Raw genomic sequence first — 27,398 nt, 5'->3', positions numbered from 1 at the left:
TTAACGCTTACCGAGGAAACCCGCTACGTTTTTCTGTTAGTAGCACAGGATCTGCACCATCCCACAGACTGGATGGTACATGTATACCACAGCCTTTGATATACCAGTCGTAGTGCACTTCTCAGCTTCAAGACTTCTGTAATGAGAAATAAACCAATGGTCCCACTGACGAGGATTGACCCTGATTGGATTTTGTATGTTTGTTTGGAATAAATTTATACTACCGTGATAAAAAGTTAAGAACAAAATGCTCACGAATGGCAGCATTTTATTCTAAGTGTAATAATAATTCTATGAATGAAACTGAGACATTGTTTTGAAAGCGTCACGGAACTAACGTGGGGCTAGGCAGATTGATCTAGCACAGTGCAAAAGCTGGCTAATTCAGCCCGGTGCCAGAGGGCAAGAAAACGTTTGATGTACCGCATCACTTGATCTTCCTACTCAGAGCGTTGCGAACTGTTGAACAGCTAAAAAATGCACATTAATTACGTCTGACCGGTCCTTCAAAATTCCATAGCACCATTACCCCTTCCCCCCAACCCCCCCCCCCCCCCCCCCCCCCACCCCATCAGCCTGTTACCGACCACGGTCGGGCTGCTGGTGCTCCCTTGCACCTGCCAGTGCAGGCGGTCCCTCCTCCTTCCCACCTCCACCTTTCCTGTCCTGGACAGAAAAGCCGGCCGAGGTCGGGTGGGGTTTGAGGAGAAGAGTTGATCTGCTTCCTTTTTAAAAACACCATTTTAATATTATATTAATAGTACAAAATGTAAACAAACTATAAAAAGGTCCCTGTAAATCATATTAGCACACTTTCATTTAACAATAATCGTTTTCTCTTCTTTTTTCTTTTTTTTAAATGAATATATAATAAGCAAATCGTTAGCGGATTATTTCATTTTGCAACATATAAATAATATATTGAAGGTATTATTTGATATTTTCCCATCATGCTTTCCAAAACCGGAAGTAGTTAATGTTGCAAAAGTGAAATAGATAACTTTATGTAAAATCGATTCAAATAGACAGGATTTACTGTCTGTATGGAGACCTATGATGTAATTGCAAATCAGCCCGTTGTAATAGACAATGTGAGTTTAATTTATAAAACCATATTGCATTTGTACGGTAACGTTGGCTCCGTCTGATGTCTGCCGGAGCAATCTGTCATTTCTGTGGCCAAATGAATGTGGGATGTATGACTCATAGTAGCCACACATAGGGCATTGGCCGAAGCTCTGATAGATAGATTGGTTCAATGCAGGATCTAATTTTGCATTAAATAACCTGTGCACAAAATCTGTGGTATGTGCTGCTTTGCCTTGTGAGAAGGTGCATAGGCTAATCAATGTTGTGCTTGTAGATGGTCACATTGGATGATTGGAATTGGGTGATTGGGTAGCAACCACCTGGTGGCTTGCTCAACACATAATGGAATTTGTGAGAAATCCCAATCGGGGTGATAGTACCCTTTTCTATGCTAAACTGGAAAATACAATTTTATTGTCATGTTATTTTATGCAAGTCACATGTCGTGTGTGTGTGTTATCACGTGATAAGGTTAGATGCCATTTTGATAGACCTTGCCTTTTAAGGTGCGTGGGTGCGATCGCACTAGTACAGTGCACGTAATTTCAACCTGGCAAGTGTGAAAAATAATGCATGTTCAGGGTTTGATTTTTTTTTTTTTTTTACTACTATCCCAAAGGAATAGTGAATTTAAAAAAACACTATTCCATCTAAAAATGTACTATCCCTTCAATTATTAATGTACCACTAGTTTTCCTGACTGTGCTACGTCGCCCTGTACAACATTGCGTAACGAACAATTGTTTATATACCAGTCTATGCATTACTGCGTACTGGCTGGAATTACAAATGAACTTGCTCCAAACATTAGTTTCGATCAAAAAGACGTTTATTTTGTACTGGTAAGTGCATGAGAAAGGTCTTAGTAGCGCGAGGATTTTTTTTGCAGAAAAATGCGGAATAGTCACAGGCGATTTTCGGTATTCCATGCTTTATTTTCACTTTCATGACGGAATATTAGAAGAATTGTTTTACTATTCAGTTTAGAAATTTACTATTTACAGAATAGCGTAAAATTCGACCCCAGACGTTACACTTCACAAACAGCACAGATAAAATAATTGTGTATATTAATTGCCACTATTTACCGTATGTAGGCTAGCTGATAGAAAGATCCATTTAATAATACCAGAATTGTTTTTTTTTTTACGAGAATGGTAGCGTACATGCAAGATTTTAATATATGACTGGTACTTATCTTTGCTGTACAAATTGGAAAACACTGGTTTAATAGACATCTTCGAAGATGTACCAATCCGATCAAAACTTCTTTGCCTATTTAATTTATTATTAATTAGAAACAGTCCACTTTCGTATGGTAATAGATCACAACGTCTCATAAGAATAACTCATTTATACTGTTCATATACATGTAGTTATGACAAAAAGAGAAAAGGGATTGAATTAAATAGTGGCTTCTGTAGCCTACATAAATGAACGTGTTACAGAAATCAGCGATGTCAGTAAAATTGCCTCAATTAGTTCATAACTGTTAGCATACAAAGTTATGTGAGGTCGCAAAAATGGCAATCGTATAATTTTATACTTTCTTTAAAAAAAAAAAAAAAATGAAATTTAGACAGGAATAACAAAAAGAAGGAAAAGAAATGATAATAGGTATGTAGGAATAAGCCTAGGTATTTTTTTTACATCTATTATTTTTCTTTTTTATCTTTAAAAAACCCATAAATAAAACTTCATTTAAATATTTGTATTTCAGCCAGAGGTTAATGAATGTGCATATGTTATTTATATATGTATATATGTACACACTACAGTAACTAATCAATGATCATTGATACTATTTAATTTTTGTTTCGTATGTTAGAAAGTCACAGACCGTGTGTCTGGAACATGATTTGATGCGCAGTCCTCTGTGGCATATTGACCAATCAGAGCTATCGAGATCAGATTATTTTTACTCTTGGAATTCTTCACGCACACGCTGGTCTACTTGACAACTTATTACGCATTGATGGTGTCTAAAATTATGGTGTTTTTTATTATCTTTATTCTGGCATTCCACGTTTGGAATAAAATCTTTTGTAATGACAGATTTTGTCAGAGTTTGTATATATTTTTATCAACAATATTGGGGCCATTCTAGATCAATGACGTAACGCTGTCAGAGCTGTTCGTAACTTGTAGCAGTAGGTCAAATGACGTGTTACAAAATGTTGAGGGAGGGAGACTGGTTGCGTAATTGTTGAATTAAAAATGCCACGTAAATGTCAATGTCCCAACCAACACTATCAATTGAAGTAATTGTAGGCCTACATTTCACAAATTCTTCCAAAAAAAAGGTTTTAATAATGTGAGTGTAGTGCACACCTGAGATGCTTGGGTCGTAGTTCATGAACCACATCCTCGGAACCAGTGGGACTTTTTTCCATCCCAACTATCCTAATCATGTTCGTTGTACATAATAATGAAATTCAAGACAACTTGATTCCTATATCATCTAACACTAAAAAGGTATATATATATATATATATATATATATATATATATATATATATATATATATATATATATATATATATAAATAATTGTGTGCATCAAATTATCTGAATATTACATATTGTAACTTAAAAATTAAATTGTCTGCATCAGTGTATGCATGTCATAATTATATTTCTATAGTACTACTCCTGAAACTGTTTAATAAATTATAACTCCATTCCTGAAAGGGAAAAGAAGTCTGACTACACTAATGAACCAAACAACATAAAATTAGAAAAAAACATTATTGGTTTATTGGTTAATTTTTGCAACATGTCTGCATTTACATGTACCAGTTACTTCATGAATTAATAAATTAATAATACCTGGTTTTCACTCACCGTAGCATTTTGATGAGTGCGATTTTTCACTCGCCTAAGCATTTTGAGGTGTGCGATTTTTCACTCGCCTTTGTTTTTCAAAGCCAAGGACTGTTTTGAGCGAGGTTCTTGTGCAAAGCTACAGTAAACAATGAGAGATTTAATTAAAAATAATTTGTAAGAAAGATTCATAATTTTAACATTGAAAATATTTGTCAATTTATACATTTCTTTAACTTAATATATTAATTTTGAAAACAATAATCTGACAATTTGCATAGGTAGCCTGGAAGGAAATAAATGGCGATTAAGTTATGGTTTAGTTTAGACTTTAGCTAGCAGCAAATAGTCTTGATCATACAAGGGCTTAGGCATTAGTTATAAGTAGGCGTCAAAACAACAGGCTGTGTTGTTGATTGTCATAAATGACTACGAATAGATAACCCATGACCCAATGAAAATTCCATTACTTTCCAGGATTTCCATGACCCATTACAAACCCTGTATATCTAGCCACTGAATTAAATCAAATTATTTGTATTAGTCCATTATGTTAAAAAATCCTACCATTGGCAAATATACTCCTTTATTTCACTAAATCATATATTGCAATTGTCTCCTGTGGGTCAGACTAGGGGAGCAATTAGCAGTTACAGTGACTCCTGGCAGCAGAGAGTGCACACATGAAAGGTGGAATTTAGACACCAATGAATTAAACGTCTTCTTGTATTGTGGAGTGACTGAACACAGGGTTGAAAATTAACATGAAAACCATGGTCGCCAGCAGGGCCAGTTGACGAACAATCTTACTGGCCCTTCTCAAATTCAACTAGCCCTCCAACTTAACTACACAGCGAAAATCAAAACTTGAATAACAACCATGTATAATAATCATGTATATAGTCATTTGCGTCAAGAAAAACGAAGAATTGGCGTTCATATTAAAAACATATTAAGTTTTAAACCCATACCAACCCAAATAAACATTTTGTAAAAAGAAATCTATTATAAATAAAAAATATTTTTTCACAAATTACTAGTACCATGTTTGACCGGAAATAAGCCCAGGGGGCCAAGACAACTCATTGTGAGCTTAGCATGGGGTGGGCTTATTCCCAGACATGGGGCCAGTTTTGTTGAAATTTTTTTTAATAATAATAATTAAAATAAATAACAATACTTAAATGAACTAGGAAGAAAACAAAAAACGTTCAGTAGCATATCTGTTAATTAGTGTTCCATTTGTTATTAATAAATAATAATTGTTTATTAATTATATTGTGGGTTTTTTACTAGTATCTAATTATCAGAAACACACCTTCTATGTTACAATTACTTACCAGTGCTGTTTATTTACATCCAAAATTTAATGCTGAGAAGACTTAAAACAACAGCAATTAACAACAAACTCAATAGGGTATACAAACGTTTCTGACACAGGCAGCCAGCTTACACTACAAAGAATTGTCAATCTAAGGTCATTGTTCTTAGCCAATCAGAATACGGTATTGGCTTAATTATCATTAACTGCGAACCCAGTGTGGTGGTAAAAATAGACATTGGTTTTTAGTTCATACTTGGGCTTGGATACTTCAGAGAAATACTGCAGGCATGAAATTGAAAACAATGTTACACACTGTTATTGTTAGACTGCTAAATCTCACTGGTGGTAAAATATTGTGTTACATTTGTGTTTAATTATCTGCAGGAGGTATGACCTTTTAAATGAACTTTGAGCAAACTTGCAATTTCATGTTATTTATAAGGTGACGAAGTTGGGGTGGGCTTATTTACGAATGAGGGCCTAATTTCTTAAATGCTATCAAAACGGAGGGGGGCTTATTCAAAGACATGGGCTTATTTCCGGTCAAATACGGTACCATTATATGATACATATTAAATATAATTTTTAATACAGGTGTAAAGAAATATGCTAGAACAGCCCATGTCTCTGAAGTAATCGATAATGCAGTACAAAGACTGAAGCCTTAAAAAATAGAACTGCACGTGTTTTAGTAAATTACTCTGAGTGGCAGTCCTCTTTATGGCAATGCAAGAGAAATGAATTCTTCAGTAAAGGATTTCTTCGGGGATGGCTGTCCTCCTATAGACGAGGCACTAGATAAACATTGATGGAATCATCCACTATTTTGCCATTTGACTCTGCATCGTGCAGAGATACGGCCCTGATCTCGTATTATGGTTTTGTCCTTTAGATTACTTTGGATGTGCCATCAATTGCCTTAAAACCTGTATCAGAACAAATTTAACCTATGCAGTTTTATAAATAATTTTTTTATTATTATTTACACTAAAAGGTTATTTCAGATGGTATGGGTTTACAATTTAATAGATTAATGTTTTTATATGAATTTTATGTTTACTGGAAAATTTCATTGTTAGTGTGAGTTAAAACTACAAGATAAATTTTGATTTTGTCCTATAATAAAATATTAGTGAGCTAATTAAATAGGATTCATTTGTTCCATAACATTTAATAATGTCAAAAAGTAGGTCTACTAGATATTTATGGCGTATCCAGGCCATTACAATAATCCGACATATTCAAAAAACAAAATTCAATTGTCTGCAGTTGTTTGAGCTATATTTGTTTACAGCCTCAGACCAAAATCGTAGAAGCTGAGACTGAGTCTGGTCAGTCCTGCGCTGTCAAAATATAGAACGTGCAATAATATCTCCTGCCAGATCTGTTGTTCGCACTAGCAGAGACGCAGTGTCTTTTGTCACATTGGTCATTCGATTCAGTGTCAGTGCGTTTCTTTTTTAACTGGTAGTACCATACTTGCCTGACTCTAAAATCGATGGTCACCCAAAGGATTACCTTTGTAAAATTCTTAAGTCGCCCGTAACCAATAAAGGTCGCCACGGGTGACTGCTAATTTTCAACCCTGTGGACATGCCAAAACATTTAGTAGCCCGACTGACTACCTGGTTTAGACAACTGGTAGTCTATCTGTAGTCAAAATACCCTCAGGTTACTGCTAAGGTCAAGCCCTGATGTAGAATATTTTCTTGAAAATTATTCAAAAGAGTCAACTTATAATAAAATTAGCATTTTATTATACAGACACATTTAGACCTAAGCCATTGTCTTTGAAAAATAAATATCTATGACAATATATATAATATATATCAATATCTGTTTGGTAACATGTAACTTGCCAGTTTGCTAATGAATGTCGGAGTTCACTGTAAATACCTCAAGAGTGTCTTAAAAGTTATATTCATGGTACCTGTAAAATGTGTTAAAGCACAAGTGCAGGTTATTTAAGGGTGCATTGTATAGTCTGTAAAATGTGGTACATACATGAGTTTGTATATCACAACTCTGTAAAGGTTGGGCAGTTTGTTTAAATTTCTCAAGACAAATAGTATTTCTGTTTAATTTTATTAGGGGTCTGGTGTTATCAAAGCAGGTTTTGCAGGGGACCAAGTACCAAAGTACATCTTTCCGAACTAGTAAGTATTGATTTTTTAAATTATTTTTTATTTTGTATAATACTGACAAAGTAAACTCTTTCTCATGAACTTTATAATAAAGTGCAGATTATTTTTCCACGTCATATTTTTTGCCATGATAAATGTTTTTAATTGCCAGGGATGTACAAGTAACACATTCTTTAATGTATATGTTTCTCTATCAAACTCCTGATGGGTTGAACATGTACCTGACCGGTACTTTTGTTAACATCTGCATCTGGCAAATTTGGTAAGAGGAAGAACTAGTCCTGAATTTACAGGTAGCTAGCGAGATCAGCAGTTCAGCCTGTTGGGTCGTATATATCAAAGTGATGGACATCAAAAGATGTAAATAGACAGACAACATGTTGCCTCTTGCATATTTGATTCACTGCGTTTAGTAATACTAAAAGCTGCAAGTTGATTGATATTCTGACATATTCTGACATATTAACATGTATGTACTGTGAACAAATGAGAGAAAACCTCGATGTACAGGTATATCGGACATGGATGAGTACTGGAAATGTCCATTATTTATATAATGAATATAACAGTCAAGCTTTAATACAAATTTACTGGTGTTAGATAGCTACACAACTTTAGCTTTGAATGAAGTAACAGCATCTGTTACTTATTACCCAACTGGTTGTGGAGCGAGTTTGTTGGTGGAGGACATTGATTGATTCACATAGCAGAGCAGTGGTCCTTTGTAACACGTAAACTGTTTATTGAATTGTTAGTGTATTGTCACCTGAAACCGACAGCTGTTTCACATTATACTTGTGTGTTCACTCGCTTATCAGTGTCTACACTTTAACACTTGTTACTAATGTCCACACTTGATCACCAGTTAATAATGTCCACACTTGATCACTAGTTACTAATGTCCACACTTGATCACTAGTTACTAATGTCCACACTTGATCACCAGTTACTAATGTCCACACTTGATCACCAGTTACTAATGTCCACACTTGATCACCAGTTACTAATGTCAACACTTGATCACTAGTTACTAATGTCCATACTTGATCACTAGTTACTAATGTCCACACTTGACCACTTGATACTGATGTCCATACTTGATCACTAGTTACTGATGTCTATACCTGACCACTAGTTACTGATGTCCATACCTGACCACTAGTTACTGATGTCTATACCTGACCACTAGTTACTGATGTCCATACCTGACCACTTGTTACTGATGTCCATACCTGACCACTAGTTACTAATGTCCATACCTGATTACTAGTTACTGATGTCTATACCTGACCACTAGTTACTGATGTCCATACCTGACCACTAGTTACTGATGTCCATACCTGACCAGTAGTTATTAATGTCCATACCTGATCACTAGTTACTATACAGTATTATACTTTTTTTTAAACCGTGATATGAATGAATAATAAAGTATGATCAGTTTGCAAAGTGAATTTGGTTTATTTACAGATTATCTGTCCCGAGTGAAGTATGATGTAAATCTGAGCCTTTGGCGAAGGTTTTACAATATTCATTCTCAAGTAACAGATAATTTCTAAATCCATGTAGGGAGTTGGTCATTCTCATTTTTACCCACTGGTATTTAGTCCCCTACTGGATGGGACTATGGTTTCCTGTCTGTCTGTCCCACGTAGTGTTCTGGATGGTTTTTTGACAGTGCCTTGAGGTACTGAGCTGACATTTTGTGTATAACTTTATTATGTTCTGTTACCCATGTTTGACAGAGTTATGGCCTTTGAACTTAGGAAATACAAAAATGTGGTGGTTGTTTTGTGGGTTTGTTTTTTTTGGGGGGGGGGGGGGGGGGGGTGTTACAATACCTCAAAGTATTGAGCTGAAATTTTGTGTATAGCTTTATCATTTTCTTTTACAGATCTAGTTTGAACTAAATGGCAATGTTCCCATTTTTCATAGAGTTATGGCTTTTGAACTTAGGAGATATGAAAATTTGGTTTCTGGATGCCCAACCAAAGTCTCTTTTTTTTTCAAGCCATCCAATCAATGACTGCAGAAGCAATCTGCACGTTGTACAATTTTTAAAGACAATTTTACAACCAGGATAAAAAAACAGACATGTAAAGAAATATATCTTACTAGCATGTATCATTTTCTTTTTGTAAACAGTGTTGGTCGTCCCAAACATGTACGAGTGATGGCGGGAGCTCTTGAAGGGGATGTGTTCCGAGGACCAGAAGCTGAGGTATTTCTCTACTACGTTCATACAATCAGTGTTTATGTTCATACAATCACTGTTTATGTTGGTCATAGAGATGTGCAGTCAGTCAGTTCTACTGAATTAACCAGCACATTTTATCAGCTATTGTAACTTCTGCTCTGGCTTATTTTTACAGTAAAATGTCTTAAAAACTTTATTGATTAATAATTACATAGTTAAGAAGGTGCTAAACTTAAAAGAATCAGTCTATTGTCTAAAAACAGCCATCTACTCGGAAATATACCACAATAAATGCTGTGTATTATGAAATACAATCACACGGTCATCTTGATTTACAAAATATATGTTTTCCTTAAATGTAGGGAGAGGCCTTGATATAGATAAATGCCTGTTGGCAATCCCACACTACTGTATTTGATTTGTGGTAATAAATATTGTTTAAACCAAGTATGGTGACAACATAATTTGAATTAGGCTAACAGCTGTGTGTATTGTGTATGACTTGTACTGTGACTTACTAATTGTAAATGTGTGAACTGTAGGAACACAAGGGACTGCTGTCTATCCGGTACCCTGTCCTAATTGTAAATGTGTGAACTGTAGGAACACAAGGGACTGCTGTCTATCCGGTACCCTGTCTTACTAATTGTAAATGTGTGAACTGTAGGAACCAAAGGGACTGCTGTCTATCCGGTACCCTGTCTTACTAATTGTAAATGTGTGAACTGTAGGAACACAAGGGACTGCTGTCTATCCGGTACCCGATGGAGCACGGGATAGTGACGGACTGGAATGACATGGAGAGGATATGGCAGTATATTTATTCCAAAGACCAGCTACAGACATTCTCAGAGGAGGTAACTGTCAGCCATTTCTAATCCACAGTCATGACCATACACATCACTTCATGTTCATGACCATACACATTGCTTCATGTTCATGACCATACACATTGCTTCATGTTCATGACCATACACATCACTTCATGGCCATGACCATACACATCACTTCATGTTCATTAGTATGATGACCATACACATCGCTCCATGTTCATGACCATACACATCGCTCCATGTTCATGACCATACACATCGCTCCATGTTCATGACCATACACATCGCTTCATGTTCATGACCATAAACATCACTTCATGTTCATGACCATACACATCACTTTATATTCATGACCATACACATTGCTTCATGTTCATGAGCATACACATCGCTTCATATTCATGACCATACACATCGCTTAATGTTCATGACCATACACATCACTTCATCTTCATGACCATACACATCGCTGCATCTTCATGACCATACACATCGCTTCATGTTCATGACCATGCACATCGCTTCATGTTCATGACCATACACATCGCTTCATGTTCATGACCATATACATCGCTTAATGTTCATGACCATACTCATTGCTTCATGTTCATGACCATACACATCACTTCATATTCATGACCATACACATACTTTATATTCATGATCATACACATCGCTTCATGTTCATGACCATACACATCACTTCATGTTCATGAGCATACACATCACTTCATGTTTATGAGCATACACATCACTTCATGTTCATGACCATACACATACTTTATATTCATGACCATAAACATCACTTCATATTCATAACCATACACATCACTTCATGAACATACACATCGCTTCATATTCATGACCATACACATCGCTTAATGTTCATGACCATACACATTGCTTCATGTTCATGACCATACACATCACTTCATATTCATGACCATACACATACTTTATATTCATGATCATACACATCGCTTCATGTTCATGACCATACACATCGCTTCATGTTCATGAGCATACACATCACTTCATGTTTATGAGCATACACATCACTTCATGTTCATGACCATACACATACTTTATATTCATGACCATAAACATCACTTCATATTCATAACCATACACATCACTTCATGAACATACACATCGCTTCATGTTCATGACCATACACATCTCTTCATGTTCATGACCATACACATCGCTTCATGTTCATGACCATACACATCGCTTCATGTTCATGTCCATACACATTGCTTCATATTCATGAACATACACATCACTTAATGTTCGTGACCATACACATTGCTTCATGTTCATGACCATACACATTGCTTCATGTTCATGACCATACACATACTTTATATTCATGATCATACACATTGCTTCATATTCATGACCATACACATCACTTCATGTTCATGAGCATATACATCACTTCATGTTTATGAGCATACACATCACTTCATGTTCATGAGCATACATATACTTCATATTCATGACCATACACACTTTATATTCATGACCATACACATTCTTTATAGTCATGACCATATCCATACTTTATATTCATGACCATACACATCATTTCATGTTCATGACCATACACATACTTTATATTCATGACCATACATATCACTTCATATTCATGACCATACACATACTTTATATTCATAGACCATACACACACTTTATATTCATGACCATACACATCACTTCATATTCATGACCATACACATACTTTATATTCATGACCATACACATACTTTATATTCATGACCATACACATACTTTATATTCATGACCATACACATACTTCATATTCATGACCATACACATACTTCATATTCATGACCATACACATACTTCATATTCATGACCATACACATACTTTATATTCATGACCATACACATCACTTCCAAGCCATAGGATTTCAAATTTCATGGAAAACACTTTTTGCGTTCCGTGCCCTGAGATCATGGGAACCCATCGGAAGCTGTTTTTAGGTTCCATGAAAACAAGTTATGGGAACCCATTTCTTATACCATGGCCCGTGCTTATAAACCTTAAAATCTAGACTTTAATAAAGTCTAGACTTTAACGTAATGCTATTTGAATGGTGGTGCCATGACGTTAAAGTCTGGACTTTATTAAAGTCTAGACTTTAAGGTTTATAAGCATGGGGCAATTCAATGGATTGTCAAAATGCTATGCAGGTTGGGTAATATGTTCGAATCTTGCCAACTGACTTATTATTTTAAATGACAACAAATAAAGGTTCCAATCCAGCCAACTGATTGGGTTTTTTATAACAAATAAAGGTTCCAATCCAGCCAACTGACTGGTGTATTCATAAGCATACACATTGCTTCATGTTCATGACCATACCATACACACCCCTCTCCAAATTAATCATAGAAATATGTATTAAAATGTTATGAATATTTGTGTTCATAAGGAAAGATAAGGAATATTTGTTCCCAATGACATTTCGGCACAATGGTTGGTTGTTGTCTAACATAGCTATTTTGAATTGTGATCTAGATAATGACATGTAAAACACGCTAGTGTGACATTAGACTTCTCTACCAAACGGCAGCAAGGGATCTTTTATAGATTTGTTATAGAATAGCACATACCACACTGTCTTTGTGATATATCAGTCATGTCTTTGCTCATTTCTTAATAATTAATTTACTTTTGTGTTTTTCGTTGTTGCAGCATCCAGTTCTTTTAACAGAAGCACCTCTCAACCCAAGAAGAAATCGAGAAAAAGCTGCAGAAATCTTCTTTGAAACTTTTAATGTACCAGCCTTATTTATTTCAATGCAAGCTGTTTTAAGTTTGTAAGTTTGTTTATAATTTTTCTTCTCTTTGTTGTTTTAAATTGTCTTTAATATGGAAATATTTATATATTTCACTCAAATTATATTAAGTACGCGGGCGCACACACACACACACACCTTTTTAGTCTCAAAAATAAAATGGGTACAAACTTCACAGTATATTTTTAATTTGTTCAGTTTATTAATATTTAAATGAAATATTTCTTCCAAAAAACGAAGTGTTCAATATTTTCACATTAATTTTGAGAGTAAAATAACAAAGAAGTCTTATTTTTAAGAAGTCTTATTGTTCAAACGTAACTTGAAAATGATGGTCGCCAGTAGATTGTAACATCGCATTGTTTTAAAACTAGTAGTAGGATCAAACCCCCTTGGTGGACTCATTGTCTGATTGGGGTTTTCCCATTCCAACCATAGCATTTAATAGTGTTCCTTAATTATATTCCTGTCCTAACCAGTGCCCAAAACTGGTATATGAAAGGCCATGGTATTTGTTGTCCTGCTTATAAGCTTATGGAAAAGTGTTTATAAAAGATCCCTTGCTACAGGTGGAAAAATGTGGGTTTTCTTTGAAGACTATGTTTTTCACATCCAGTACTAGCCAGTGATTAATACATTTGTGTGCTCTAGTGGTGTCATTAAATGTGGGTTTTCTTTGAAGACTATGTTTTTCACATCCAGTACTAGCCAGTGATTAATACATTTGTGTGCTCTAGTGGTGTCATTAAACAAAATAAGATTGTAACTTTTTTTCTTTAAAGCTATTGTTCCGGGTATATTTGTATTATATATAACCATTTAGGATAGACCAACAACATTAATTTTCCAATACCTTTATCAAACACAAAAAGTGTTAGTCAGTTGTTTTTTTATAATTTGAGGTTGCAAAATGTAAGTTCAAAATGACAAATAACTTTGGAAACTGACTGAAGTTGTGTTTGTATTTTGGGTGAATAAATGATGTTGAATATGTTGAGGCCATCTTGTAAAGTAATAAAGAAGCCTGGTTTAACTGTATTACAGATACGCGACGGGCAGGACGACAGGTGTGGTGCTGGACTCTGGTGACGGTGTCACCCATGCGGTCCCCATCTGCGAGGGCTTCGCGATGCCGCACAGCATCATGAGGGTGGACATCGCTGGCCGCGACGTCACGCGATACCTCCGCCTACTCCTCAGGAAAGAGGGCTTCAACTTCCACACGTCAGCCGAGTTTGAGGCAGTGAAGGTCATTAAAGAGGTAATTGATGTGTATCAGGTTTCAGAGCAGGCAGCTTATTATAGTTTAAAATTACTTTAAAATGTACTCAATGTAACAAAAGAATGAAAATCAAATTGTTTTGACTTAATAAAATCTGGAAGTCAAACTATTAGTTTTTAAGTACTAATTGCAGGTTTAAAATGTCTGAGTGAGATTGCAACTGTCTGTTCCAGTATTCTGAAATGTTTTATTAAGATAATACGAAATGTGATTGATTGAAGCTGTTTACAGACATGTTGGTTGAAAAAGGTAGAATTGTTTAACATTATAACAGTTGGTTAATTAAAGGTGTGTGTTATGTGCAGATGTTTTGACTGCTTTAACAGCTGCTTGATGGTTGTGATTTCAGAAACTGTGCTATCTGTCTTTAAATCCACTGAAAGAGGAGAGCTCCGAAACGGAAAAGATCCAGTACACACTTCCAGACGGTAATATAATAGAGGTAAGTTATAGAGCCTTTTTAGTATCAACGCTTGGTTTCATGTAGGAGATTATCAGTACACGCTTCCAGACGGTAATATAATAGAGGTATGTTATAGAGCCTTTTTAGTATCAACGCTTGGTTTCATGTAGGAGATTATCAGTACACGCTTCCAGACGGTAATATAATAGAGGTATGTTATAGAGCCTTTTTAGTATCAACGCTTGGTTTCATGTAGGAGATTATCAGTACACGCTTCCAGACGGTAATATAATAGAGGTATGTTATAGAGCCTTTTCAGTATCAACGCTTGGTTTCATGTAGGAGATTATCAGTACACGCTTCCAGACGGTAATATAATAGAGGTATGTTATAGAGCCTTTTCAGTATCAACGCTTGGTTTCATGTAGGAGATTATCAGTACACGCTTCCAGACGGTAATATAATAGAGGTATGTTATAGAGCCTTTTCAGTATCAACGCTTGGTTTCATGTAGGAGATTATCAGTACACGCTTCCAGACGGTAATATAATAGAGGTATGTTATAGAGCCTTTTCAGTATCAACGCTTGGTTTCATGTAGGAGATTATCAGTACACGCTTCCAGACGGTAATATAATAGAGGTATGTTATAGAGCCTTTTCAGTATCAACGCTTGGTTTCATGTAGGAGATTATCAGTACACGCTTCCAGACGGTAATATAATAGAGGTATGTTATAGAGCCTTTTCAGTATCAACGCTTGGTTTCATGTAGGAGATTATCAGTACACGCTTCCAGACGGTAATATAATAGAGGTATGTTATAGAGCCTTTTCAGTATCAACGCTTGGTTTCATGTAGGAGATTATCAGTACACGCTTCCAGACGGTAATATAATAGAGGTATGTTATAGAGCCTTTTCAGTATCAACGCTTGGTTTCATGTAGGAGATTATCAGTACACGTTTCCAGACGGTAATATAATAGAGGTATGTTATAGAGCCTTTTCAGTATCAACGCTTGGTTTCATGTAGGAGATTATCAGTACACGCTTCCAGACGGTAATATAATAGAGGTATGTTATAGAGCCTTTTCAATATCAACGCTTGGTTTTATGCAGTAAATTATCACGTTATGAGTAATTGATGAGCAATGTTTTTAGAACAAAACTTAACTTGATATGAGATAAATTAGTGATAGGACCACAGGGCTTGAGATTGAGTAAAGGCAAACAGGACTTATTTCACTTCACTCTCCGTAAGTAAACAGATGCTTGAAGAAGTTGCTGAAATATAGTATGTGCCTACACATGTAGCCCGTATGTATAAGGTAAACTCGAATAGGAGCCTATGTGTTGGAAAGATACATACCCGGACCACCAACACATACTGACACTTTAACAAATGAATAACACGTAATTTTAGAGTTAATAAAAAACATGATTATTCCTGATAACTGGGTGCAGAAATTTTCTTTTGTTTTTGTTGCGTCCGGTATTTTAGCTTGTGGCGAAGTGATGTCAGCTCCTACCAACTGCACAGTGTAAACAAACACAGTCATTGACGACAAGGTGCTTCGCTTTTATCAATCTGACTTGTGACTTGATAATAAAATAAACTATTTAACTAAATATATTTCAGTTTGCATTAACAGAACAAAATGGGGTTATAGTATTTTTTTTCTCTTAAAAAATCGAAAGAAAAAATGCTTACTATTAGGCCTATTGGTATGGTACGTTAGAGCAAAAACGACAACTTGCGATACCCAAGTGATAATGTTCTTTTTTGGGGGACTACGTAATTGGTCAGTTCTGTGATTTTAGATGGGAAAGTCTACTTAATCAAGACTTTTACAGAATGATTTACAGTAATAAAGTATGACGGCTGATAATGTCCATTACCATTTTAGGGATGGCAGGTATATCCCAATACCCTGTGATGTTATAAAAATACCACCTATACATAATTTTGTGTCTAGACGGCAGTAATTAATGGCTTGTCTACCTATGAAATATACATCTGCCAATCAGGAATCAAGGAGGCCACTGAAAGTACCGATATAGACTAATTAACTAAGAAAACACTTCATTTCAATATGTAGGTTATTGCATGGACAAAACATGATACAGTTATTTTGACACTGACAATGGTGGTTTATTCTGTATTGTAAAATAATATATACTTATTGCTGGCTTACTAGGATGGATATTATTAGAAAACATTGTGCAAAAATCAGGTATATTTGTTTCTTCAATTCTAAGACTTAATTCCTGATGTGACTCGTTAAATATGTAATGTCCATCTAGGGCTAGTTCTGTGTGTGTAGAAAATTTCACCAAATTATTTAATGAACTCCAATAAATTGCAGAAACACACCATTATTTTTAACAAAATATCAATCGTAGCATGAAATTCTTTTGCCAAATTAAAATAAAATTCGCCAGTTGTGTTTAAAATTCGCAAATGGTGAATTTTGAGAGTGCCACAGCTAGCCCTGCCATCTATAGTCCGTCCCATTCTCCTATAAAAACAAACTTTTTGTGAATAATTTCACTTCGGTTTGACGTGAAAAGAAAAGTAAAAGTGTTTCAGAAAGAAAAAAAAAATACTATTTTTGAGTGCAATTTAGAAAGCAATCTGCTCAAATAAATAACTTGTAGTAAATTCCATAGTTTGAAAAAATGTGTTCCCCGTGAGAAGGACTATAGAAGAAAGACACATGGAAAGAATTTATTTCTTTAATTTAAATTCTTTCCCAGATTGGACCAGCGAGATTCCGCGCCCCTGAGCTGTTGTTCCGACCAGACCTGGTAGGAGATGAAGCTGAGGGAATCCAAGACGTCCTCATCTTCTCTATAAACAAGTCCGACATGGACCTTAGGAGAATTCTCTATTATAACATTGTTTTATCGGGAGGATCCACATTATTTAAAGGTAGGCTATAATTAGTCTCAAGGGGCAGGACGTAGCCCAGTGGTACAGCGCTCACTTGATGCGCGGTTGGTGTGGGATCGATCCCCGTCAGTGGGCCCATTGGACATACAGCTGGTAGGTACTGGCTTCACAGCCCGGTACCGTCTCCCTTTCAGAGTGTGTTTTAATGACTCAATGTGTAGGTGTGAGACCACCACACACACTTCTCTCACTAACCACTATCTAATCCTGGACAAATAGCTGATAGGTGTGCCCAGGATAGCATGCTTGAACCATAATTAGAACTAAGCATGAAAATACGTTGAAATGAATGAGTGAATGTTGTTTGTGTAAAAGTGCATATAATAAATGAGTTGCTTCTAAATTTTAAAAAGTGTTTCCTCAAAAGACTGTCAGAATTACCGATGTTTGATAGGTAATAATTAATTACCGATGTTTGATAGGTAATAATTAATTACCGATGTTTGATAGGTAATAATTAATTACCGATGTTTGATAGGTAATAATTAATTAATCAGCATGCTATGGTGGTATCGTTAATAGAACAAACTTTAAACTTCAACTGTTGATGTTTATCTTGAAAGACTGATATTTAGCTCTTCTCATCAACATAGAGACAGTAAAGTTTGTCTGTAATTCCATGTTTCTTTTTAAAATATCTTTGGACATCTTGTTTTGTTTGCAGGTTTTGGTGATAGACTGCTTAGTGAAGTTAAGAAACAAGCTCCTAAAGATATAAAAATTAAGGTTTGTATAAAAACCAATGGTTTTAGAATAGCCATTTCTTAAACATTTATTTAGTCTTATATTGGCAAATTCAGTCCACTCCCCACACCATCACCTCATGCCCCCACCACCCGCTATTTTTGTCTTATTTTAGAAATGTTTTCATGACTAAGGTTAGGAAAAGTGTTTCTTAAAGGTGAAAATTTAGCTCAAAATATTATACGTTTGTATTACTAGCTGACAGGTACATATGAGAATAATTTTAATAAATGGTTGATAGAAGGCAAGTAGGGTCTTATTTTGTATCTAACTAGTAAGTGTGTTAAAATGTAATTAAATATTTGTTTTGCAGATAGCGGCACCACAAGAAAGGCTATATTCAACGTGGATAGGGTGAGTTTGGGCTATTGATACACTCAAGATATAGAACACAATACAGCACTTTCTTATTGCAACTTGTAGTTGTAGTTTAATTGTGCAAGTCATAAGAGATCCATTAACTATTGTTGTTCAATTTGAGAGCAGTGTTTTGATTGTTGGGGAACCATCGTCTTGAAGAGGTCATCTTACTATTGTCCCAAATCATATTGATTCGTGGTAAAGACTCGGCCTGCTTATATCAGGCATTGAAAATATTTCTTTATTTGGCTGTTTATAAGAGGCAGGGTTAACACTGTCAAGCATATTTTATTGGCTTAACTTTACGGGACAAATTAATGCTTGTTGTAAGTGATTATTTTATATGTTAAAGTGTACTCTTTGTTATTTTCAGTGGTTCTATTCTTGCCTCACTGGACACATTTAAGAAAATGTGGGTGTCGAAACGGGAATACAATGAAGAAGGGGTGAAGGCGATACACCGAAAGACATTCTAGGACTTAAACACTTTTTAAATTATCCCAGTCTCTGTACATGTTAATGCTATAATATTTATGTTTCATCTGCTGCAACAACATGCACTTGTATCCATGGTTTCAGTCATGTGATACCAACAACCAATGGTTGTGTTTGTTACAAAGGACATGACGCAGTAATACGATCTGCTATTGGTGGAGATTGTTAGTGTGTGCTGCAGTTTGAATATAATTGTCATAATACAGCAGCCATCATGATGAAGCTAGAAACTACACAGGACGATTTTCATTTATGAAAGTGATTTCTCTTCACTTGAAGTGGAATGACCTATTTCTGTGTGTCATTACATATATATAACATGCAAGTTCAAGCTAAGAAGAACTAGGATTACAGGGTATACATTATATTTGGATAGAGGGCGCTGTTTCTGGGTGGGAGGTGGGGGGATGTAATGGTAGGAGCCCTGATCACATTACATAGTCTACTCATGACAGATGTGTTCTGAATCTGATTGTTGTGGTGGGGGTGGGGGATGGGTTAGGGCACTCTACTCATGATGGAGACACCTGAATCTGAGGACTGGTTTTTCTTGTACTAAGCCCCTGGCATATCGGATGACAGATGTGCTGGAATCTTGAAGGGATAAGGACACAGACTATAAGAGTTGATTGCTTGGTTAATGGGATTAACTGGGCTTGCATTCACAAGGAGTCATGATATTCAATATGGATGGCATTGCTACACTAAAACCCTACAAAAAACAGTAATGATAGACTAAGACATGGGCAAAACCTTGGCAGTACAACAATAACGTTCCTTCAAAACACAATTAGACAGAATCTTAAAACTGCTTCGTGTGATATATGCTGTTGCAGCAAAATCACATTGTCTTAAAAGGTTGTAAATATAGGATACTCCTCCAGTATCTTGTGATCTCAATTTATCAGCACGAGTTGATAAAATCCGAGTGCTGATAAATTATATCACAAGACACAAGGGGGGTATTCTTTTTATCGTCCATTATCATTCTTTTCATTTGCGACAGTTGTAAACAATGTCAGTAATGTGGGTTGAATGTCAGTATATTTGGCAGTGGTAGACTCGTTAACAGCAGAATGGTAGTGCGTCACTAATGATGGGTTTAGCTCTGAAACCAACACAGTGACGTAACAAAATATTGTCTTGTGATTAAAATTTGACCAATCAAGATTAGGAGAGATGCAAATTATAGTGCCAGCGATATCTCCTACCAAAGCCTTTAATGGATGATAAGTGGAGATATCGGGTTTTGAAAACCAGTTATACATTATTGCAAATACTGGTGTTGAGTGAAAACAGTGACTGGTTAATGTTGGAACTCATTCTTAAATGTCTTGAGTCTGGCTCAAGTCTCCGATTGAGTCTGCATGTAATGTGTTATATGTAGATTAAGTCTGGGCCCAATTCAAGACTTGATAGTCTTGAATGTGATTTTAAATAACACGTTAGTGTTGAGGATTGTACATTAATATGATTCAATAATGTATTAAATTATCAGTGACTTGTCTTATATAAATGTTTACTTCACAATCTCTTGTTTTTGGGGGACCTTAAATTTTCTATTTACTATCTGAGACAGTTTGAACAATATTAATGATTACTTCATCGAACAGGCATCAAAGTAAATTAAGAATTGCTTAATTTACCAGATGTCTTATTTCATGCAGCTCTTGCAATGCTGTGATCTTACAGTGTAGTGCAAAAAGACGTGCAAGGATGATGTGATGTTACTAAGAAAGCTTTAGCGAGCTTTGTGAATTAGCCCAGGAGATCGGTCAGTGAAACCAAGAGTGGTACTCCATTCTTAACAGAATCTTATTAAATGAAATCACAGCATACATTTGTATGCATTTTATTTGAATATATGATCCACTAACAAGTATTAAAATAAAGTAAGGTGAAAGTTGATAAATGTGACGTTACCCATAGGTTAACAGGCCCGTATTTTGTGGTTATGTGTACATTAGTGCACACTGCTTGTTTCAATGCATGTTGGAGCTATAAATAAGGCCTGAAATGCTACTCAATAAGTGGCAAGGAGAAACTTTCATTCCAGTGGATGAAATAACATTTGTTTTATTTTGTTACAGAATGTATGATATCGAAGTGGACAAGAATATCCTTCATTGTAGTTGTATAAGATACGAACATGTTGCTGACTAATTATATATGGTGTTTTGTCAAGCACAAATATCCCTATTTAATAGAAAATAAAAATGCCTGTCCGACATTACGTTCATTCAGAAAGAGTTATTTCCCTTATTCTACTTTGAAATCTGTTGTATTCTTATGATGGACCATTCAATGCCAGTAGTGACCATTTATTCTTAAGTTTCATATTTATAGGATATTAATTGAGCTTCTATATCGTATCATGTTTATGTCCTGAGTGAAATAATTTTCAGTTGTCACGAGCTTTAGTGAGTGACAATGAAAATTATTTCACGAGGGACATAAACATGATACGAAATGGTAACGCGTTTAATATCCTATTTATTACCCATAATGGATCTTATTTTATATCACTCAACTCGTTTGGTTGATGTTCCTGTAAGGTTGTAGTGCACCAGTCGATGACGTCGAAGTGTTACGTCACACTTGGCATTCTAGTGGGACGTATCACTTTGATATGTACCAAGATATTTTTAACCATATGTGTAATAAATCTTTGTTCATTTCAAAGAGAACAAGTACATTTTGATAAATGTGCATGTTTTCTATGATTATTGATGACCTACTAACAGATAAATTGAACAACACATACGTAACCTTGTGAGCAAACTGTCTTAAGTGGAATGCGTACCAATTATAATAACACTTTGTGAAAGTATAGTTAATTCTAGACAATGCTATGTGCAATATATTTTGTTCCATCTTTAACATAGAAGGTGCTAAATATTTGTTGTTTAGTTTGTGTTGGTTGCTAACCACAATACCGGTACAACATGGGTGTAGGGTTGATGTAGATGGAATACCTAATAGCTTATAGCTTTCACACAACACTTTTATCTTTTTTGCAACTTATTTTTCAGGAATTTTGGTTTTGTATTAAATTTAACATTGTTAGATGATTATTAGTGTTTTTTATATTTTACTTTGGTAGACTTCCATCGAAATTGATTTACCATTTGTCGAGAGGTGTAATGATATGACAATACATTATCATATCGTAATATGAAGTCGATAATAAATGCATAGATTATGGGCAGTTACATTACTATACATATGTCTTAAATAAGTTCCCAAAGTAATGACTTTTTCTGTTTTGCATAAAATTAATTCTAAGCTGTTAAAACCAGAAAAACACTGGATTTTCTCAAATTAATAATAGTGTAAGTAACATTATTTAATCAAGGGAAAATTCTAAAATATTTTTGTGGGGGACTAAGGGAAAAAAAGAAACGGCTTCGTTTACTGGTTTTATAAAATGTAATTGCTAGAAGTGTTTGTATTGCCGAATAACCTGGAGTCTACTTCACAAAACATTGTAAGTTTACTTTTGGTACTAGCAGATATACCAGTCATACGCGTTCATGTGTTTGACATCTATTTCATGCAGGAAAATGCATCATTATGGAAAATGGAGTTTTTTAAAGGCAAAAGAAAATGAAAAATGTATATTTCAAATGGTTTGGTGTACTCTTTAATAGTAATAAGAATTGTCATTTAGTCGTAGATTTAAGTTTATGTTCAAAAGTAGGCTTAATATGTTTTGTAAAATTGGGCCCATAATCCGTGTCATTAAGTATGGTGATTGGTATATCACGACCCGGGTATTGGAATACATATCGTATTGTGACCTATCCATACCGTTACACCTGTAGAAATATAGCACCACTTCGTCTTCTGTTACCCAAGCTTTACAAGTGACCTGTATTACATTACCATTCATTAACTACTTAACCATCATGTGTTGTCAATAGCAACGGTTTACGGTACCAGATAAATGTAATAATTACCTCTTCTTATTGTATTAGAAAAATGAATATGAAAAATTTAATTTGTTATTGTTGAGGATAAGTATGTATTGTAATAGACATAGTGTTATTAACCTTATAATTTTGGTGATCATGGAAGATTATTGAAATGTAAATGGAACTAAAGCAAAATAATTATTGTATTGACTACAATTTTATGCAAAAGGCTGTCGGAACAAAGTTTAATACCACTTTATGTACAGAGATGAAAGTGGGCTATGAAAAAGAAAAACCTGAAATTGTTTAATTGCCCCTAAATGATTGAAAAAACCTGAAGACTTCCATCTGTGTATGTATCGTGCTTTTTCTTTCATACATAATACACTTGTGTGGTAATATTTGATGAGCAAATCTAGAAAAGCTGTTTAAATAGAAACAGAAAAAATTATAGTGGTGTATGCTATCTGTTGTGTTGTTACAAATGTGTATTGTGTTGTCTCTAGTCGAATCATCATTTGCAGCACAAAGCAAGGTCCACGCTTTTAAAACTCCAGTCTTAGACTGAAATCTGTAATAACATAAAATGCAGGTAAATTGTGTGGTGTTGCCAAGACTCTATTGTACACTTTTTAACAGTTTCATAAACACGAGGCCAGAAGTCTACCCGTGAAACGTCTTGTGTGTTTGTTGTTAAATAACAACCCAGCATGTTGGAAAAACTATCTTTTGGGATCTCTGATAACACTTCAGCAGTCAACAGCAACGTGTGTTAAAGCCGAGCATACACATATCAATAAGACTGTCTTGTCTTTGTTATCGCCAACTGATTAGTCTCTGGCTTGGCTCGGATGGGATCAGAAGATTTCACTAAATTATGTTAACTTGAGTTAATCTTAAATAGTTAATTTTGAACACAATAGCAATCGTTATATAAAATTATTGTGCCAATTGAAATACATTATATTTGTTTTAAAATAATTGTATTAATGTCCTCATCCCAAGAAGAATTTTATTAACTATTTTGTGTTCACAAATGTTAATTTCTGGATGCCAGATGGTGATGTTTCTTTGCTGAAATCTATTTGTGAGGTCATTTGATGATAACGTCCCTATACATAAATATGTCAATGTAAGTTTTGACTCAAGAATTTACACTTTTTATTCAAAGGTTTGCCTATTATGTTAATATTTTAAACTAAACATTGCCTATTTTATCAGTATGGTTTGGGTAGCTTGCTTATCTGCTATACTAATTAATATATTTTTCATAATATTGTTTTCTTACAGAATATGAACAGGGTGCAGGTAAAGATGTTTAGTCATTATTATACATCATGTATATTAAAAAAACCTTGAATTTCTCACTTGAAAAGGCCCTGAACTTAGTTGCTGAACATCTGTATGAATCCTGTACACATTACTAGTCTTCAAATAATCATGTTTGGATCATTATTCTTTTTGTGTGTCAATTGGAGCATTGGAATCTCATTCATGTAACATTCTGTTTTAGCTGTTCACCGACATTTGTCCCCATAATCGATTGGGTTTAATAAAATGGGGAAACCCTTGTTAATTAAATTACAATACCATTATCATTTCTACCTCAGAAATAGATTTTGATCATTTCATGTTCTTAACATACTAACATGGCAATGATTTTTATTTATAGACCTGTCACTGAATAGTTAAAATAAAGCTTATAGTATGTTCAAGCCATTTGAATTAAGATTTAGATATTAATAAATGCATATTGTTTCATTGGTATGTATACAAAGTGGAGGGGGGTTAATGTGATATGTTTTCTTCACATGATAATTTTAGTGTCAAAACCAAAACAGGAATACATTGGGCTAGTGATGTTAAAACCAAATAAAATTCAGCAACCCTTTTTCACTTCCCTATTCTGCCTGTATAACGTACAGAATCAACTCTGTTGATGTGTATACTGTGTGTTATCTACAAATACTCGTTTCATGCTCCTCATAGGTCAATTTTCTCTTCATCTTGTGCTCCTGTTGGTGGTCTTTCAAATCTCATACGCAAATGTTGAGCCGGCTTTTATTGAATTGTGTATCATATTTATGAGCTGTACACAAAATAAATTGGAATACACCCATTTGTGGTTTGTTGTTATGGAGGTACAAGGTGGTGTAACCTGGTACAATAGTATATCACTTGTTTGAAGTGAGAGGTGGGACGGAACCCAGTGCTGAAGTACTTGCTTGATGCAGTCGATCCCTGTCAGTGGACACATTGAGATATTTCTCAACAACTGTGACAAAGGCAGTGGTAAGTAATATCCTGCTTGTGCAAATAAAAGATCCTTTGCTGCTAACAGAAAAGAATAACCGTTGGAGTGGCAGCAGCTTTCTCGTGTGCTTCTAACCATATTTCTCACACACAAAATTCTTTTAAGTGTAGTGGGTTGCAGGACTGTCACACACTCCACACCCACCCCACCCCCACCTTCATTTTGGTGGACACATTGGGTTGTTTTCCATTCCAACCAGTCTTTGTACATTTGGTATTTTAAAGGAAAGGAATTTTTGTTTACAGATACCTCAGCACATTTTGGCTATTTTGGTGTCTAAAATGTTGTTATATGAACACTGCCGAGAGAGAAGCAAGACAGTGCATACCACACTCGTTTGGGCACTGGATGGAAAGGGGAGGAAAAGTCTTGGTGGTGCATTGGTTAAGCCATTAGATTGAAGCTGGTGATGTCAGTAGCACCTACCCAGTGTCACTTTGAAACATTCTATGATGTCGGTAGCACCTACCCAGTCACTTTGAAACATTCTATGATGTCAGTAGCACCTACCCAGTGTCACTTTGAAACATTCTATGATGTCGGTAGCACCTACCCAGTGTCACTTTGAAACATTCTATGATGTCAGTAGCACCTACCCAGAGTCACTTTGAACCATTCTATGATGTCAGTAGCACCTACCCAGTGTCACTTTGAACCATTCCGTGGGGAACGCGTAGAGCCAAGTTACAACCTTTTTTTAATGACCCATTCACTTAATCCATATAACCATAAATAAAATGTGTTGAGAGTGTCATTAAATAAAACATTTCCTTCTTTCTATTCACTCGATGTATAGTACCGACCACGTTACACCAGATCTCCTGTACCGACCACGTTGCACCAGATCTCCTGTACCGACCACGTTACACCAGATCTCCTGTACCGACCACGTTACACCAGCTATCCTGTACCGACCACATTACACCAGATCTCCTGTACCGACCACGTTACACCAGCTATCCTGTACCGACCACGTTGCACCAGATCTCCTGTACCGACCACGTTACACCAGATCTTCTGTACCGACCACGTTACACCAGATCACCAGCTATCCTGTACCGACCACGTTACACCAGTTATCCTTTACCGACCACGTTACACCAGCTATCCTGTACCGACCACATTACACCAGATCTCCTGTACCGACCACGTTACACCAGATCTCCTGTACCGACCACGTTGCACCAGATCTCCTGTACCGACCACGTTACACCAGATCACCAGCTATTCTGTACTGACCACGTTACACCAGTTATCCTGTACCGACCACGTTACACCAGATCTCCTGTACCGACCACGTTACACCAGATCTCCTGTACCGACCACGTTACACCAGATCACCAGCTATTCTGTACTGACCACGTTACACCAGTTATCCTGTACCGACCACGTTATACCAGATCTCCTGTACCGACCACGTTACACCAGATCTCCTGTACCGACCACGTTACACCAGATCACCAGCTATCCTGTACCGACCACGTTACACCAGCTATCCTGTACCGACCACGTTACACCAGTTATCCTTTACCGACCACGTTACACCAGATCTTCTGTACCGACCACGTTACACCAGATCTCCTGTACCGACCACGTTACACCAGATCTCCTGTACCGACCACGTTGCACCAGATCTCCTGTACCGACCACGTTACACCAGATCTTCTGTACCGACCACGTTACACCAGATCACCAGCT

The 27,398-nt window shown here is 35.8% G+C and overlaps 1 protein-coding gene across 1 annotated transcript; it reads left to right on the top strand.

Annotated features, from left to right (window-relative positions):
• Window positions 1–953: 953 nt before the first annotated feature.
• Window positions 954–20,982, top strand: LOC121382906 (beta-centractin). The gene is made up of 11 exons (XM_041512588.1): window positions 954–1,091; window positions 7,327–7,391; window positions 9,525–9,600; window positions 10,308–10,433; window positions 13,135–13,259; window positions 14,283–14,499; window positions 14,870–14,962; window positions 17,678–17,852; window positions 18,538–18,599; window positions 18,931–18,971; window positions 19,351–20,982. The coding sequence occupies exons 1-11, from the start codon at window positions 1,044–1,046 to the stop codon at window positions 19,451–19,453; spliced, it is 1,131 nt and encodes a 376-aa protein (XP_041368522.1). The 5' UTR covers window positions 954–1,043; the 3' UTR covers window positions 19,454–20,982.
• The last annotated feature ends 6,416 nt before the right edge of the window (window positions 20,983–27,398 follow it).

This window comes from Gigantopelta aegis, chromosome 10 (genome assembly GCF_016097555.1).
Source record: "Gigantopelta aegis isolate Gae_Host chromosome 10, Gae_host_genome, whole genome shotgun sequence".
NCBI classification, from domain to species: Eukaryota; Metazoa; Mollusca; class Gastropoda; order Neomphalida; family Peltospiridae; genus Gigantopelta; species Gigantopelta aegis.
The sequence above is the reverse complement of the archived record's forward strand: the minus strand, read 5'-3'. Positions and strand labels throughout refer to the sequence as shown.